A 19,394-nucleotide genomic window follows, 5' to 3' on the forward strand; every position below is an offset into this window, starting at 1 on the left:
GCTCCTGGAAATGTAAGAGAGCTTGTTACCATTTAAGCTAAGTGCTGATCTGAACTTGACTGCTGTGACTTACCTGTGTGCTTCCTGTATTCTCCTCTTCTGTTGCTGACAGTATCATTTTATTTATGGCAGGGGTGTCCAAACTTGGTCCTGGCAGGCCACTGTCCTGCAGAGTTTAGCTCCAACTTGCCTTAACACTCCTGCATAGACGTTTCTAGTATGCCTAGTCCGACCTTGATTAGCTCGTTCAGGTGTGTTTAATTGGGATTGGAGCTGAACTCTTTTGCTGCGTCCCAATTTGCCTACATACAGTGGCAAGAAAAAGTATGTGAACCACTTGCAGAATCTGTGAAAATGTTAATAATTTTAACAAAATAAGGGAGATAATACAAAATGCATGTTTTTTATTTAGTACTGTCCTGAGTAAGATATTTTACATAAAAGATGTTTACATATAATCCACAAGACAAAAAAATAGCTGAATTTATTAAAATAACCCCATTCATAAGTATGTGAACCACTGATTCTTAATACTGTGTGTGGTTACCTGGATGATCTACGACTGTTTTTTTGTTTTGTGATGGTTGTTCATGAGTCCCTTGTTTGTCCTGAGCAGTTAAACTGAGCTCTGTTCTTCAGAAAAAATCTCCAGGTCCTGCAGATTCTTCAGTTTTCCAGCATTTTTTGCATATTTGAACTCTCTACAACAGTGACTGAATGATTTTGAGATCCGTCTTTTCACACTGAGGACAACTGAGGGACTCAAACACAACTTTTAAAAAAGGTTCAAACATTCACTGATGCTCCAGAAGAAAACATGATGCATTAATAGATGGGGGGTGAAAACATTTGGAATTTGAAGATCAAGGTAAATTGTATTTAATTTGTCTTCCGGGAAACATGCAAGTATTTTCTGTTGCTTCCGAAGGGCAGTACTAAATGAAAAAAAATGATATTCAAGAGAAATAAGAAAAATTTGGACCTCTTTATCCTGTTCAAAAGTTTTCACCCCCCGACTCTTAATGCGTCATGTTTCCTTCTGGAGCATCAGTGAATGTTTGAACCTTTTTTAATAGTTGTGTTTGAGTCCCTCAGTTGTCCTCCATGTAAAAAGATGGATCTCAAAATCATTCAGTCACTGTTGGAAAGGGTTCAAATATGCAAAAGATGGTGGAAAACTGAAGAAGTTTTGGGACCTGGAGATTTTTTCTGAAGAACAGAGCTCAGTTTAACTGCTCAGAATAAACAAGGTACTCATGAACAAACATCACAAAACAAAAAAACAGTCGTAGATCATCCAGGTAATGACACACAGTATTAAGAATCAATGGTTCACAAACTTTTGAACTGGGTCATTTTAATAAATTCAGCTATTTTTTTTGTCTTATGGATTATATGTAAACATCTTTTATGTAAAATATCTTACTCAGGACAGTACTAAATAAAAAATAACATGCATTTTGTATGATCTCTCTTTTTTTGTTAAAATCTTGCACATTTTCACAGATTCTGCAAGTGGTTCACATACTTTTTCTTGCCAATGTATACTATGCCCTAAAAGTATAATTTTGTGAAGGAAAAAGTACATACAATTGAGTGTGTAGCAGAAGAGTATGCAAGCTTTGGGACATACTACTTAATTGTGGCTTTAACGAATGCTCTGTCGCTTAGTTACGTGCAACCTGTCATCGTTTAAACTGCCCTGTCAATCATCTTGTCACAGTTAAAATCCTCCACATTCAATTGAACCATTCCAACATTCACCGTTTCAGAGAGAAATGTAGTCGCTTGTTCTTTTTATGCAGAGAACTCTCCGCATGTTTGCATAATGATGCATTTAAAAGTTAATGACCAAACGCGTTGTTCTAAAAGTTCACAATGCTGTTGCAGATATGTGGATGTAGATGTGGATAACATTGAATAAATATCTTTTTGTCAGGTTAGATACTGATTATTAATCACTCAAACCCTTTTATCTTAACTGCTCTGCTTAACCGTTGGTCTCGCATATCCGTCATGTTTGTAGTTTTTTAACACCTTATATTTGTGTTTGTAATTATAATCGAATCCTCATCCAACATGCAATGGGTTGTGGTCAATATTAGCCGCTAGAGTGTGCACTGATCTGCACTTCGGATTCTAACGAGAAAAAGTAGACCATCCAGGTATCTTTGGAATATGCATTTCAACATACTACAATTTGGGATGCACCAATTCTAATTTCGAATACTATTTAGGACGGTTAGTATGCGAATTGGGATGCAGCATGCAGGTTAGTCCCAATTTTCTGAAGAAAGAATCTGCTCATCATTAAAAAATGCTCGAGTCTCTTCAGAAAATTTGGACTAAACCACTTAATTCATATGGATTAGTTTTCCGATCTCTTTATGAGCTTTTTGAAGCGTCAAATTCCCAGTTGCAAAGGCAGACTATGGAGGGACAAAAATCTCTCAGATTTCATCAAAAAAGATTTTCATTTGTGTTCTGAAAATGAATGAAATTCTTACGGGTTTGGAATGGCACGAGGGCGAGTAATAATGACAGAATTTTCATTTTTTGGGTGAACTAACTCTTTAATGCTGAACAGTATTTACCACAAGTTTTTCAAATTGCAATAATCAAATACAGTCTTAATGATAATTTAAATACGAAATGGTATACTAACCGTCTGAATTTTTATCGTGGTTCATCATTAAACCGCTAACCGTTTCACTCCAACAAAAATGAAGATAATCCAACATTGAAGGGGGACACCACCCGTAACAGAGATACAATAACATGAAGACAATGACTGACAACAGACAGGAGTATATATACAACATGGAACCAGCGAAAGAGTCGGAGCCAGGGAATGGGGTGGAAACAGTGAAGGAGGAAGAGCAAGGAGACTGGACAGAACCAGCAGAGGTGGAAGGGCCAGGGAAGTGGTCACAACCAGAGTGAGTAGACTTGGCCTCTGGTTGAGGGTCTGTGTCAGGAGTGGTCACTGGCTCTGGGGCTGGGGTGCTCTCTGGAGGATTAAGGCTGGAATGGATGGAATGGGCAGGGAGTGAGTAGAGCACGCATCCCCCTGCACTTCCTCAACTGTGAGGGAGAACCAGTCAGCCACAAGGCATACTCAATGTATTGAGGTAGCAAGCAACTGTAATCCCCCATGGGCATCGGCTACAGGAGGTGGTGGTGTAGCCCACTCAAAAACATAAAACTTTAAAACTTAAGTGTGTGGCGTTGTTGAAGCCATCAGCCCACATTAATTCAAATTTTGTTAGTCAACAAAATTCCTGGTGAAAAACTATGTTACCTATGATTGTGCAGAGAAATCTTCACCATTCAGAGAATCACAACAAGCAAATCCCGTCTACTACCATGAAGCACTGTGAATGATGCTTTCAAATTACTTAAATTTATTATGCATAGGCTACTATGCAGATTTTGCAATAAACATAAAAAGTCTCTACATTCAACATCTTTAAATCAGTAGTTTTATATTATTTGTCATATTTATTTTGATTATGTTGTTCACAACACTCTATTTTACCACATTAAAGCCGTTAAGCCATTTTTGTCAGATTTTCATATGCTTTTTTGCATCAAATCAAAGTTTGAAATGTTGTGATTTACTTCATAGCATGTTGGTTTAGTTTATGGCTTATAACTATTTAAGACTTTTTAAATCATATTTCCGGAACCAAGGCTGCTGAAAAAATGGGCATTAAATTAAAATGTAGGGTATGTTTTTATTTACTTAGTTGGCTAAGTTTATGTAAACACAGACTATTAATAACAGTAAACACATACTTTCAATTTCATGGGGGTCTTTAAGTTTCAATGCAAATAAAAATACTCTTTTTGATATGTTTTGATATTTTATTTTATGTTTTGAACTTTAAATGATCTTTTATTTTGCCGCTTTGACCCGCTGTGACGTCATTACGTCATGACGTCGGCTCCGGGGCTCGCCGCCTGTTGTTATCAGTTGTTACTCGAGGGAAAGGTTGTTTTGTGCCAGTCAGGATTTAAGGTTTGTACAACTTTCAGCATGAATCAAAATTGTTTTTTTTAGCTCATGTATTTCAAAAACATTGTATTATTAGATAATTTCTTATCACCAAAGAACAATTGATGTATTCAACGTAATGCTTTGTTTGCTGATAGTTGATCTTTCGTAAATGGCGCCAAAATGTTTTTTAATTTTTTTTTTAATGGCGACAAAATGTGTTGTATTATTGTTTTTAATTTGTTACGCTACATTTTCTGTGCAAAGCGCTTCCACGCATAAGGAATATAGTGATTTAATTTCCTTTATTTTTCTTTCTACTGTTAATTCTAATCAAACTATTCCAGACACGCAGGAAAAACTCCAGGTGAAAATTGAGATCTACGTGGCATAGATAAACATGGAGTTTATTAAAGAGGAGGACATCAGTGATTCAGAGCCATGCAGAGTAAAAGAAGAGGAAACTGAGGAACTATTAGGTTGGTGTCCACTCTTGCTTTGCCAGTGACTTTGTCAGGAACATTACAGTACATTTACATTACATTTATGCATTTGAGAGACGCTTTTCTCTAAAGCGACTTGTATTACATTCAAGCAACAGGAAAAACAAAGCTTTAACCTTTTCATCGCATTTGGCGACTTAGAACAGTGGTTCTCAAACTGCAATGTGTATCACCAGATGTAACACCAAGTGCATTCAGTTGCTGCGCATTAAAGTTAATAAAACATTTCATTTAAATTTAATTATTTGATTACAGCTTTATCCATCTATAGACTTGTTTTACAGAGTATGGGATTTGAATTCAATGCGGTGCAAGTGTAATGTATGCAAGTGTAAAGGCAGTAATATTAAAATATTAACAGGGTTTTTCTTGGGTCAAAAATGGTTTTCGGTGGTGGCGGACAAACACAGCCATCCACACACACAGTACAAAGTAACCCTACCCACGTGAATTGCGAGCCCAGTACTGACAATAAATACAAAATAAATGCAAAGATACCTTTATTATAACTTATCCCATTTATTCATAATATTAAAAAAATCACTGTCAGGACAGATCATAAAACAAAGTGCTTAGAACTATTTTATGCTTAAAAATCTTTAAATTTATATCTAAAAAGTTATTGAGTGACTGATTTGAGAAGTTAGTAATAAAATGAACAACATTACATACTACACAGAAAAAGTGGCAGGTCTATTATTGCATTTACACTCAAAATCTTAATGCACAGATCTTTTGACATAAAGTATTAGATTTTGTTCCATTTGCTATGGTTATCACTGTCAATCAGAATCAACTGCGTATTTAAATTCTGTTGCCAATCCAGAAACAATGTGTAGTTGGCAGCATGAAAAGTATATATTATATACAGAAAGTGAGCAAAATCAAAGTTAAGAGGATTCCGGCTAACTTAAATGCATCTGATTGGCCGTTGAGTTCATGCACTCAACAGATATGCCTGTGATTAGCTACAAAGCTCAACACTGCAAAAACATGTAAATAGAAACCTTTAATGCTCTTCACGACACTGCGCTATGATTCCAATAATTAGCACATCTAACTAATTTAATGTTTGTTTTTTTACTTTTTATTGAATTGCAGTTAATTTGATTTTTAACACATTAAACACATTACACATTTTTGGTTGGGTGATATACCAGTAGACAAATAAAACAGTTGGTTCAAAGTTTTGAACTGTCATAATTTTCAGTGGCCCTGCTACAAAAAATTTTTTGGTTGTTTTGACCCATGTAACCTTGTTTTCTAATAATTCCAATTTCGATACCACAGCAAAAACCACTGGACTAACTAATATGAAGTTCATACATTATTAAAGACAAGTAATCAGTCAGTAATAAAATAAGAACAAATAAACCAATTACAAGCAATAGATATAAATAGAATAAATACAATAGAAAAAAGATACTAATGAAATAAACTGTGCTTGAGTTTTTCAGGTTGGTCGAAACAGTAGTATTCAGGGAGAGAAATTTGAATAATCAAATGTAAAATAACACTGCATAGTCTTCACTGTATAAATTAAATATAGTTTAATCCTTATAGAGTGCAACAGTTGGATTCCGGAAGTAAAAACTTTTTTCTCAATTTTTCAAAGAAATTGATTTATTTTTAACAATAATAAATCTTTAAAGACTGTGGCTCTCCAGGACCGACGTTCGAGATGTTAATATTATTAATATAGTTAGTAAAGGCTATTATTATTATTAAATTAATATTAGGACCTACATTTCATTTGCCTTCCCTAATTTCACAATGACATCACATAACTACACTTGACATCACTGACACGCATGTATGATTGAAGACTCCTCAATGAAAATGTTTTTAAAACAAACTACAAAACTACATCCCACATTAAAATTAAATTGCAAAGTGATCTATTAACAAATTGTCAAGAGTGCTTGTTATAAAAGAGATGCATCATTCTTATACAGTTGTTGTTTGAGCCAAGATGAAAATGACATTGTTGTTCATCAGTGTTTTGTTTCCATAGCACATTAAAACATTTAATGACTAATAACACTAAAAACAATACAATTACAAATTAATAATTATATCACTAACATTATATAGGTCTAATAACAGTCTTTAGGTCCGAACATTGCACAAATCAGTCATCTGTGAAAATCAAAAGCAGAAGTACAGTAAAAATGCTGCATCTGTAATGGCATGAGAGAATAATGTCTCTAAATTTCCCACTGACGTGTTGAAATACTCTTCAGTTTTTAATGTTTTAGTTAACATCACAACATACATAATAAATGAAATACTCTGAGTCAGATATATAAATGATTAGGCTATGTTTTTACCTCACTTCCTGGAAATAACCTGATTTATTTATAAACACTCCACCTTTGCTAAAATAGAAAAAGATTTGCATGTATAAAAAGAAGTAATTAAATAAGCAAATTAATGAGTAAAGAAATAAGCAAACTAATAAGCAAGTTAATGATCAAATAAGTATGCATGATAATATAGTGTATCACAAGCCGACGATATGACTGTGGAGCATATCGCCCAGCACTAATTTATACAGTGATTATGACTATGCAGTGTTATTTTACATTTGATTATATCTGTACCGGAATACAGTTAGATTTACCTGAAAAACATAAAGCACTTACTTCATTTGCGTCTTTGTTCTTTTGCATTTACCTGTTTGTAATTTATTTTCAATGCAGATGCAGTACCCTACAACATCACCCCAATCATTCTAGAATGATTAATTCATTACAAATAGCACTATTCAAATCATCTAGTGAAATTGTTTTCCCATCGCTATATATATTGTATATCACAATGTCAGTTTTTTCCAATATTGTGCAGCCTTAATATACACCATAGTCTACATAGATGCATCAACTATATTTTTTTTCATAGGCTTTATATTACACATTGTTTGGAGGACAGTATTGGGCAGGATGTGGAATAACATTGATTAAAATAATGGATTAGAATTTGTAATTAAAAAAATATTTTAAATAAATTAAAAATCTAATTTTTAGATTTTTTTTTTTCATCCAATTAATCGATTAATTGAAAAAATAATTAACTGATTATTAAAATAATCATTAGTTGCAGCCCTTAATGAATAGTTTTATATTTCTCTATTCTTTTTAATTTAATTGTCATTCGCAGTGCTTCATGGGATTGTAGTTCTTTCCCTCCCTAAAGCCTTTAAGTCTTGTACCTTTGTCTTTTTGTTCACTTTTCAAATACTTTTTTTGCTTTGAATAAAACTTTGTAATGATGTGATTCACCTCGCAGCTGGTTGGCTTGGTTCATGGCTTATAACGCTTTAACGAACACTTTTTTTTTTTTTTTTTTTTTTTTTTAATCCTATGGGAAAAATAAATAGAAAAAAAAAATACTTATGGAACCAAGGCAGCTGAAAAACTGGGTGGGTACTAACTTTATTAAAATTACAAAAGTTACTCAGTCAAGAGCATTAGTGATTCTATCTTATTGTTTGATTAACATTAAGGACATAGAAAACAGTAGGTATATTAGGTTGCTGCCACTTTAAGACCTAATCCAATCTACTTATACGTGTTTTTTCTTTCTCGACTGTTTAACATTCACTTAAGAAATAAGTTGTTTACAAGGATAATCACCAAGATGGGCATTTGGACAATTTTGTGTGTATTTAACCGTTGAAGAGCAAGAAGATGTGAAAGCTGATGATTAAATGACTCTAACAGTGTACACACCAGGTCTCATTGCATTCGCTTGTCGGAGAAAGTGTTAACTGCAGTACGAACTGACGGCAATATCTATGGACTTTCAAAGCAATCAGCTAATCTAGCTATTTCTTTCTAGTGTTGGCATTTTATTCAATTTAAATATCTAAATGTTAGTGAGAAGAAGAAAAACAAAAAAACTTTTAGATATATCAATCTGCATGCGATGGACATCGGTTATGCTTTGCTCACTCCTTTGAAGAGATCTAGAGCAAAACGGCTCTATATTTAACAAAGCACATACAAAAGACCTGAACTGGAAGCGATGCAACCTGTTTTACAGAATACGAAAGTTTGTTGTGCATAACCCCCATTGTGGGTCCCCAGGACCAGGATTGAAAATCACTGTACTAGTAGTTTTGATGGTGTTGATAATGTCAGAATGATCTTTTAGCACACTAAAAGTCATAAATAGAAACACAAGTTACTTCATATCTTTTGTTATAGGGCTTCTATCTTTTGTATTTCTTGTTTCACCAACCGATTTTTAACAATTGAATGTTAATTGTAGGCCTGATGGAAGTAAAGGAAGAAAATCAAGAACTGAATGAATTTGACGACAACTTCGATTTTCAGACACCTGAACATTTCATAACTGAAGAAAAGAGTTTCAATAACTCACAGTCTGAAAATTTCTCACAAAAAGGACACCTTAGGGATCACATTACAAATCATACCAGAAAGAAGCCTTTAACAAGCCATCAGTGTGGAAAGAGTTTCAAACATAAAGGCCATCTTAATGTTCACGTAAGGATTCACTCTGAAGGGAAAGCTTTTACTTGCCTTCAGTGTGGAAAGAGTTTCACAAATAAAGAAAACCTTAACCGTCACATGAAAATCCACACTAGAGAGCTTTTTTCATGTTATCAGTGTGGAAAGAGCTTCGCTCGTAAACAAACTCTTCAGAATCACATGAAAACTCACTCTGGAGAAAGGCCTTTCCCATGCTATGAATGTGGAAAGAGTTTCAACAATAAAGGACACCTTAATATTCACATGAGAGGTCACACTGGAGAGAAGCCTTTCGAATGCCCTCAGTGTGGAAAGAAATTTATTCATAAAGGACACCTTAACGAACACATACGAATTCACACTGGAGAGAAGCCATTCACATGCCATCAGTGTGGAAAGTGTTTCAGTCATAAAGGATGCTTGAATGTTCATCTAAGAATTCACAATGGAGAGAAGCCGTATACATGCCATCAGTGTGGAAAGAGTTTTAGTTATAAAGCATACTTTAATGTTCACCTAAGAATTCATGCTGTAGAAAAGCCATATGCATGCCATCATTGTGGAAAGAGTTTCATTCATAGAGGACACCTTAATGAGCACCTGAGAATTCACACTGGAGAGAAGCCATATATATGTCCTCATTGTGGACAGAGTTTCACACATAAAGGAAGTCTGACGTTGCACATTAAAAAACTTCACAGTGAAGATGGACTTTCCACATGCCATCAATGTGGAAAGAGTTTCAAACACAAAGGAAACCTTAAGAATCACATGAAAACTCACACCAGAAAGAAGCCTAAAGCCTAATACCAGAACATTTGGTGGTGCTAATGCACTGAAAATGTTTTCTTTCTCTCCTTTCTATCAGCTTGAACCAGTCTGCCCTCGGACATCAATAAGGCATTTTTGCCCACAGAACTGCCACTCACTGGATATTTTCTTTTTTTCTGGCCATTCTCTGTAAACCCCAGAGATGGTTGTGCATGAAAATCCCAGTAGATGAACAGTTGTACGTAATAAAGTGGTTGTGATTGTATCAATAAAGCCTTATATAAAACTGACTTGACAGCTACATCTTTTTCTTATCGGGCAGTCCTTACTGTCAAGTTATGGTTTCTGTGTGCACACACCTGAAGCATTCATATAAAGTTGCTGGTCACACAACTTTTAAGAGTTCTGAATCGAGTTCTTGTTTGCTGCTTATTGTGCTTAAATGGTCAAATACACACAAAGTTATGTCAAAATGCCTGCCTTGGCAAGTATTTACATAAACTCTGTTATGTCTTAAGTGAACACAAACAGTTATGAGAAAATCTGATCTTTGTTATTATTTTGCGTCTGTGCATTAAAGGGATAGTTCACCCAAAAACGAAAATTGTCATTAAAGGGTTAGTTCACCCAAAAATGAAAATTCTGTCATTCTCACCCTCATGTCGCTCCAAACCTGTAAGACCGTTCATCTTCGGAACACAAATTAAGATATTTTTGATGAAATCCATGAGCTATCTGGCCTCTGATAGACTGCAACACAATTACCACTTTCAAGACCCAGAAAGGTTGTAAAGACATCGTTAAAATAGTCCATGTGACTACAGTGGTTCAACCCTAACGTTATGAAGTGACAAGAATACTTTTTGTGCTCAAAAACAAACAAAAAATAACGACATTATTCAGCAATTTCTTTTCTTCCATGTCAGTCTCCTACGCAGTTGATGTAGTAAACACAGTGCAGGGCTTCTAGGTTCTACGTCAGAACGCTGGCTCAGTATTGGCCAATGCTGTTCACGGTGCATGCGTGTGATGTTGACGCAGAAGCTGGCCAATAATGAGCCGCCGTTCTGACGTAGAACCTGGAAGCACTGCACTGTGTTTACTACATCAACTGCATAGGAGACAGACATGGAAGAGAAGAAATTGTTTAATAAAGTCGTTATTTTTGTTTGTTTGAAGGGACTGAAAGCTCTCAGACTTAATCAAAAAGATCTTCATTTGTGTTCTGAAGATGAAAAATCTTATGGGTTTGGAACAACATGAGGGTAAGTAATTAATGACAGAATTTTAATTTTTGGGTGAACTAACACTTTAAGGAACAGCAGACTAATATAGCTGTTGCCATCTATGTCACTCACTGCTCTTGACTGAATGACTTTTGTAACTTTAATAAAAATCAGTGTATATTTATTTTATACAGTGAAAGACTATACAGTGTTTCATTTTAAGTATTTCTGATAGACCTAGCTGATCATTTTCAAGCACTGTTTGAATTTGTCTTTGTTTTATTGTTTTATTTACAGTCTCCTGTTACTCGTAATTAGTTACTTGTCTTTAGTGAGCTTGGTAACACTTTACAATAAGGTTCATTTGTTAACATTAGATATTATATTAAAGGTGGACTCAGTATTATTTCAAATACACTGTTTGGAAGTTAGTTGGGCCAATACCAACAACAAACGTGTAACCAATCAGCATTAGGGGGCGTATGACGGTCGAGGAGGAGAGAACGAGCAAGAGGAAGATTTGAAAATAATAATAAAAAAAAAAACTGCAGAACGAGAGATGGGACACTATACAAAAGAGCACAAAAGAATATCACTGCAATGAAGGTTTATGACTGGGCAGGTGCTTTAGGACCTGCGTTTATATTAGAAAAGCTTTCCAGCGCTGGAGAGAGCTAAGTGGGAAGGCCTGAAAACAGACGCGGAGGCTTGATTCCTTCTCGTGTGAGTAACACTGGGTTTTGATTGTCTGGAGCTGCTGTGCTGTTGGTGACTAACAACGAACACTTTGTGTTTACTCTTGTGTACTGTATGTTCATTTTTTGTGTTTCCTTGTCGTTCGTTCGTCATCTGTGCTTTAATTTTCGTGAAGCATTTTGTTGCGCATCAGCTGTGATAAACAGACATACACTCGCATTGCGTGTGTAACCGTGGCCAGATAGTAAGATTTTTGCAGTTAAAATACTGCATACTGACACCTGCTAGAGAATGAGGTGTTTAGCGTCATTGGTAGTGCATTTGCCTCGCATGCCAGCAGCAATCGGAGCAGGGTGGTTAGGTTTGGAGTGTGAGTTTTGAAGGCGGAGCAATGAAGAGAGGGGTGGGTTTGTTTGGGTTGATTTCAAATATCAACAGTGTTCAACAACGAATTTGAGAAATCGCATACAGCACCTTTAACTAACATGAACTAACCATAAGCTATACATTTGTTGCTGTATTTGTAAAGCTTTGTTAATGTTAGTTAAAAAATACAGCAGTTCATTGTTCGGTCATGTTAGTTCACAGTGCATTAACAAATGTTAACAAATACATCTCTTGATTTTAATAATGTATTAGTAAATGTTGAAATTAACATTAACAAAGATTAAATGCTGTAGAAGTATTGCTCATTATTAGTTCATATTAACTAATGAACCTTATTGTAAAGTGTTACCATAAGCTTTTTACTTATGTTAGGCTAGTGTTAGTTGTTCTATGATATTCAAATTGTTGAATTATGAAATTTCTATGGTATTTGAAATTGATATCATAACAACCGTATTTAAAGCCAAAAAAAAAACAAAAAAAAACTGTATTGTGATGTATATTGTTACCTTGAAATAGAATTACTAATATATTTTGATCCATTATATTTTAATCAAAATGTGGTGTATGTTGCAAAATGTCCTTAAAGGAACACTCCACTTTTTTTGAAAATAGGCTCATTTTCCAACTCCTCTAGAGTTAAACAGTTGAGTTTTACCGTTTTCGAATCCATTCAGCCGATCTCCGGGTCTGGCGGTACCACTTTTAGCTTAGCTTAGCATAGTTCATTAAATCTGATTAGACCATTAGCATCTCGCTCAAAAATGACCAAAGAGTTTCGATATTTTTCCTATTTAAAACTTGACTCTTCTATAGTTACATTGCATACTAAGACCGACGGAAAATGAAAAGTTGCGATTTTCTTGGCCGATATGACTAGGAACTATACTCTCATTCCGGCGTAATAATCAAGGAACTGCGTAATATCATTGTGCCTGCTGCACCCATGGTATGGCAGCAAAGTTCCTTGATTATTACACCGAAATATTGAAACTCTTTGGTCATTTTTGAGCAAGATGCTAACGGTCTAATCAGATTCAATGAACTATGCTAAAAGTGGTACCGCCAGACCCGGAGATCAGCTGAATGGATTCGAAAACGGTAAAACTCAACTGTTTAACTCTAGGGGAGTTGGAAAATGAGCCTATTTTCAAAAAAAGTGGAGTGTTCCTTTAAGCTTATGCTCAAATAGACTTGGTGACTAGGTGGTACTTGAACACTTGGATTTAATTGGAGGTGGTACCTGACTTACAAATTGAGAACCACTGGCTTAAAATCATAATATCATTAAAATAACAAATAAACTGAATCTGACAGAGAACATACCTACTATATGCTAGGGGTGTAACGGTACACAGAAGTCACAGTTTGGTACATACCTCAGTTTTGGGGTCTACATGGTCCTCTGTCTATCAGAATATTTCATCATGTCATTGTGATCGGAAGAAAGGCTGAATCAATGTCCTTATTTGCACATGTATATTCATTTGAAGGAGACATAATAAAATGTGCGCAAACAGAGCTGGTTAATGTTTAGAGCACTGGATTATATGAAATGTTCATAAAAACTTGAAACATGCTTACTTCAGTCCGTCTATGATCTACGTGACGAGTTTTCAACTTATTGCGTCGTTCTGTGCAGAAACTGCTCTCATGCACGCTCTGTGTTCTTGCATATTAAATATTGTTACAGTGATATTTCCCATGTGTTTGTAGTCAAACCGCACCTCTAAATGCATTGCGGGGAAAATGCAAACAGCACTTTTGTGTTACTGAGGAAACATACACTAATATGTGCCTGATGGAGAACAACACAGTTGAACAGTGAATAGACAGGCACGTGTCATTTGAACTCTCCGATGTAATGCCATCTCATGCGTAATACAGCGCAGTACTTGGAATAAAAAAGTTCATTCTTGCTCTTTGTCATGAATAAATGCAGAGAAACACCCAGAAACGGTTGACATCAGCTAGTTCGTCCAGCCCCGACTGGAGCTGGCAGCCAATCACAACTCCTGATTCTGCCGGCATCACACATTGACGTCAGAAGCCGTGACGTTGCTCCAAATTTGCTTTTTAAACCAAAAGACAAAAATTACTTAAAAAAATTCACTAATTTCCACTTATGGATAAACTTGAGTACCTTTAGTGTTTTCAATGATGTGTAGCCTGTACATATCTGTTCACTTCTCAAAAAATGTGTTTTGGGGTTTCATGACCCTTTAATAGTTAGTAAGGTAGTTGTTAAAGGGATAGTTCAAAAATTCTGTTATCATTTACTCCCCCTCAAGTAGTTCCAAATCTGTATGAATTTCTTTGTTCTGCTGAACATTCTTCCAAATATCTTCCTTTGTGTTCAGCAGAAGAAAAAAATTTATACAGGTTTGGAACAACTTGAGTGAGAGTAAATGATGACAGAATTTTCATTTTTTAGTGAAATATCCCTTTAAAAGGTTAGTTCACCCAAAAATGAAAATTCAGTTATTAATTACTCACCCTGATGTTGTTCCACACCTGTAAGACCTTGGTTCATCTTCGGAACACAAATTAAGATATTTTTGATAAAATCCGATGGCTCAGTGAGGCCTGCATTGCCAGCAAAATCATTTCCCTTTCAATGCCCAGAAAGGTACTAAAAACATATTTAAAACAGTTCATGTGAGTACAGTGGTTCAACCTTAATATTATAAAGCGACAAGAATGCTTTTTGTACGCCAAAAAAACAAAATAACGACTTTTTGTTTTTTTGGCGTACAAAAAGCATTCTTGGCGTACACAAAGCATTCTTGGTGTACAAAAAGCTTCTAAGCTTCACGAAGCTTAGAAGCTTTACGAATCTTTTGTTTACGAATCTTTGGCACTCCGAACCACTGATTCGAAACAAAAGATTTGTAAAGCTTCGAAGCTTCATGAAGCAGTGTTTTGAAATCGCCCATCACTAGATATTGTTGAATAAAGTCGCTATTTTGTTTTTTTGCCGCACAAAAAGTATTCTCGTCACTTTATGATATTAAGGTTGAACCACTGTACTCACATGAACTGTTTTAAATATGTATTTAGTAGCTTTCTGGGCATTGAAAAAGGAAATAATCTTGCTGGCAATGCAGGCCTCATTGAGTCATCGAATGTTATCAAAAAATGATGAACAAAGATGAACAAAGGTCTTACGGGGTGTGGAACAACATGAGGGTGACATCATTTTCATTTTTGGGTTAACTAACCCTTTCAGTTTAGGTATTGGGTAGGATTATGGGATGTAGAATATGGTCATGTAGAATAAGGCATTATCTGCTTTATAAGTAGTAATAAACAGCCAATATCCTAGTAATATGCATGCTAATAAGCAACTAGTTAATAGTGAGAATTGGACCCTAAACTAAAGTGCTACCGGACAAAGGAACAAATCCACAATATTAGGTTTATTTTATTTTATTTTGAACAGACAGTAGTGCAAATCAAAGTTTGTTCCACCTAGTGGCGTTTAGTCCCCTAGATGGTACAATACAGCCTCCTGTAGTGTATTAAGCACTAAGCCGTAAGCAGAAAGCACTCTTGCATAGCTCTTTTTTTCTTTTTCTTTTTTTTTGCAGGGCTGATAAAAAACAAAAGGTATTTGGTCACAATCAGCTACAAAACTGAAAAACATCTTGTATTATAAAAGTACAAAATAAATAGAATGAGAAATAAAACTTGGGCATTAGGAGAGTTACAATTTGCTCCACAAACTATATTTAAACATTCAAAGCTTAAGCCCAACGTCCTATACTTAATTTTCCACCTTTCGTGCACAGTTGAGTGCGTGAGCCTTTCAAAGTAGTGTCTTTTGTCCATGAGCGCAGAAAGACTCATTTGATGCATGCGTACTATCTAGTGGACTTTGATTTCAAGCTCTCAAGTCATCTGCACATGCGCTGTTCTTCTGCTCTTTTTCCTTTTGTGGCAGTTAGCAAACAGTGTTGTATTACCGCATGATACTCTGAATTGGATCATGGATTGCCCGTGACTGACTGTATTCGTCGTCTGATTGCATGCACCGAACCGTGACGTTCGAGACGAATACATGTACTGTTACACCCCTACTATATACACATCTAAAATACCTATTACATTTCATGTGAGTACTCTAGCAGATTTTTCAGAATGACTAAAAAGAGAAAAAAATGTTACTTTGAGGTATTTTGCTAATTTATCTTTAATTAGGCTTCTCTTTTTTTGGTATTTCTTTTTTCACTTTTCTTGAACTGATTTTTAACCATTGAATGTTAATTGTAGGTCTGATGGAGGTGAAAGAGGAAAGTCAAGAACTGAATAAAGTGGAGGAAAATTGCAAATTTCAGACACCTGAAGAAAAACCTTTTAGTAACTTGCAGTCTGAAAAATTCTCAGAAAAAGGCCACCTTACGGGTCACATAAAAAATTGTCCCAGAAAGAAGCCTATAACATGCCATCAGTGTGGAAAGAATTTCAAACAAAAAGGACACCTTAATATTCACATTAGAAGTCACACTGGAGAGAAGCCTTTCAAATGCCCTCAGTGTGGAAAGAGATTTATTCATAGAGGACACCTTAACGAACACATACGAATTCACACTGGAGAGAAGCCGTTCACATGCCATCAGTGTGGAAAGAGTTTCACACATCAAGCAAGCCTTACATGGCACATGACAAATCACACAGATGAAGACCTTTCCACGTGCCAACAGTGTGGGGAGAGGTTCCCAAATGCAAGAATACTCAAGGTTCACACAAGAATTCACATTGAAGAGAGCCCTTTAACTTGCCTTCAGTGTGGAAAAAGTTTCACAGATCAAGAAAAACTTAAGTGTCACATGAGAATCCACACTAAAAAGAAACCTTTCACATGCAATGAATGTGGTAAGAGTTTCATTCATAGAGGACACCTTAATGATCATTTAAGAATTCACACTGGAGAGAAGCCGTTCACATGCCATCTGTGTGGAAAGAGTTTTAATCATAAAGGATACTTGAATGTTCACCTAAGAATTCACACTGGAGAGAAGCCATATTCATGCCATCAGTGTGGCAAGAGTTTCATTCATAAAGGACACCTAAATGAACACATGAGAATTCACACTGGAGAGAAGCCGTATACATGCCACCAGTGTGGAAGAGTTTTAGTTATAAAGGATACTTGAAAGTTCACCAAAGTATTCACTCTGTAAACAAGCTGCATGCATGCCATGAGTGTGGAAAGAGTTTCATTCATAGAGGACACCTTAATGAACACATGAGAATTCACACTGGAGAGAAGCCTTTCATATGCCATCAGTGTGGACAGAGTTTCACACATAAAGGTAGCCTGACATGGCACATTAAAATTCACACTAAAGATGGACTTTCCACATGCCATCAAAGTGGGAAGAATTTTGTAAATGAAAGAAAGCATAAGCGTAGCACAACAAGTCACTCTGTAGATAAGCCGTATGCATGCCATCAGTGTGGAAAACACTTCATTCATAGAGGACACCTTAATGAACACATGAGAATTCACACTGGAGAGAAGCCATATACATGTCCTCAGTGTGGACAGAGTTTTAGACATAAAGGAAACCTGACGTGGCATATGAGAACTCGCACTGAAGATGGACTTTCCAAATGCCATCAGAGTGGGAAGAAACCTTAAGAGTCACACAAGATTTCACACTGGAAAGAAGCCTAACACATGCCCTCAATGTGGAAAGAGTTTCAAACACAAAGGACACCTTAAGTATCACATAAGAACTCACACCAGAGAGTTATTTTTTACATAGGTGTATTTCAACAAGCGTTATTGTAAGTTATTGTTACATGAAGGACAAATGATTGGCACATTTGCTTTGATGCGTCCTATGTAGACAGCCTCACACGTGGTAAACCTGATGCAAAGGCTGGGGGACACCAAGCTGACTTCAGAGAACTAGCGGCGACAAAAACCGGCTGTGTTGTCGCCTCTTGTCAACTGCGTCCGGACCAAAAGGCTGCGCTTGAACATACAGCACAGACTACAGCCAACCACAAACTAGCATGTGCGTTCTGCGCCTTGGTGTAAAAGCGATTATTAAAGGATTAGTTCACTTTCAAATGAAAATTACCTCAAATTTTACTCACCCTCAAGCCATCCTAGGTGTATATGACTTTCTTCTTTCAGATGAACACAATCGGATATTAATAAATATCCTGACACATCCGAGCTTTATAATGGCAGTGAACGGGATCAATGAGTATGAGCTGAAGAAAGTGCCTCCATTCACATCCATCATAAACATACTCCACATGGTTCTGGGGGGTTAATAAAGGCCTTCTGAATCAAAGTGATGCGTTTGTGTAAAAAAAAAAATCCATAATTAAACAAGTTATGAAGTAAAATATCTAGCTTCCGCCAGACCGCCTTCTGTATTCAATGTACGAAAGTGTCAAACTCTTGCAGTTCACAAAGCTTACGCTACGTCCTATGCTTTCCCTGTTCAACTTACAGAAAAAGCTTAACTGATGTGACACCAGTTTACACTTTCTTCATAACTTGAATATGGAAGGCGGTCTGGCGGAAGCTAGATATTTTACTTCATAACTTGTTTAAATATGTTTTTTTTTTTTTTTTACCCAAACGCATCACTTCGCTTTAGAAGGCCTTTATTAACCCCCCCTGGAGCCATGTGGAGTACACGTTTATGATGGATGGATGTGGATGGAAGCACTTTCTTCAGCTCATACTCATTGGTCCCGTTCACTGCCATTATAAAGCTCGGATGTGTCAGGATATTTATTAATATTTCTCCGATTATGTTCATCAGAAAGAAGAAAGTCATATACACCTAGGATGGCTTGAGGGTGAGTAAGCTTGGGCTAATTTTCATTTGAAAGTGAACTAATCCTTTAAAGGGGACCTAGTATGCCCTCTTTTACAAGATGTAAAATAAGTCTCTGATGTCCCCAGAGTGTGTATGTGAAGTTTTAGCTCAAAATAACCCACAGATAATTTTTTTATAGCATGTTGAAATTGCCCCTTTTTGGGGGTGAGCAAAAATGCGCCGTTTCAGTGCGTGCCCTTTAAATGCCAATGAGCTGCTGCGCTCGGCCTAAGAGGGCGGAGCTTCAAGAGCTGATTCTCCAGTGTCAGGATGCACTATAATGTCAGAAACTGCGAATATATGCTGCATGGAGATGTAACCATAATTAAACTAAACTATACCTGTTCTAACTTATATTGTCTTCTTGTTTTTATCCACTATATTAGTACAAGCCTGTTTACCGATGAGTATCCAGTATCACTCTGAAGGCGAATTTCGGTAGAGTTGAGGGAGCATTTTCTTTGAAAACAAAA

The 19,394-nt window shown here is 36.1% G+C and overlaps 1 protein-coding gene across 2 annotated transcripts; it reads left to right on the top strand.

Annotated features, from left to right (window-relative positions):
• The first annotated feature begins 1,510 nt into the window (after window positions 1-1,510).
• Window positions 1,511-18,229, top strand: LOC127503222 (gastrula zinc finger protein XlCGF8.2DB-like). 2 transcript variants are annotated; one of them, XM_051876757.1, is made up of 3 exons: window positions 1,511-4,021; window positions 4,345-4,476; window positions 8,773-10,054. In XM_051876757.1, exons 2-3 carry the CDS (start codon window positions 4,398-4,400, stop codon window positions 9,798-9,800), a joined length of 1,107 nt encoding a protein of 368 aa, XP_051732717.1. In that variant the 5' UTR covers window positions 1,511-4,021; window positions 4,345-4,397; the 3' UTR covers window positions 9,801-10,054. The 2 variants fall into 2 exon arrangements, with proteins under 2 accessions (XP_051732717.1, XP_051732726.1); XM_051876766.1 differs by lacking the exon at window positions 8,773-10,054 and adding an exon at window positions 16,346-18,229 and having other exon boundaries at window positions 1,537-4,021.
• Window positions 18,230-19,394: the final 1,165 nt, after the last annotated feature.

This window comes from Ctenopharyngodon idella, chromosome 2, assembly GCF_019924925.1.
Source record: "Ctenopharyngodon idella isolate HZGC_01 chromosome 2, HZGC01, whole genome shotgun sequence".
NCBI lineage: Eukaryota > Metazoa > Chordata > Actinopteri > Cypriniformes > Xenocyprididae > Ctenopharyngodon > Ctenopharyngodon idella.

What these genes read in the sequence shown, in the direction of transcription:
- LOC127503222 (XM_051876757.1), top strand. Translation starts at nt 4,398, where the DNA reads ATGGAGTTTATTAAAGAGGAGGACATCAGTGATTCAGAGCCATGCAGA. An exon ending in GGAAACTGAGGAACTATTAG is followed by an intron (nt 4,477 to 8,772) that starts GTTGGTGTCCAC and finishes TGTTAATTGTAG; the next exon opens with GCCTGATGGAAGTAAAGGAA.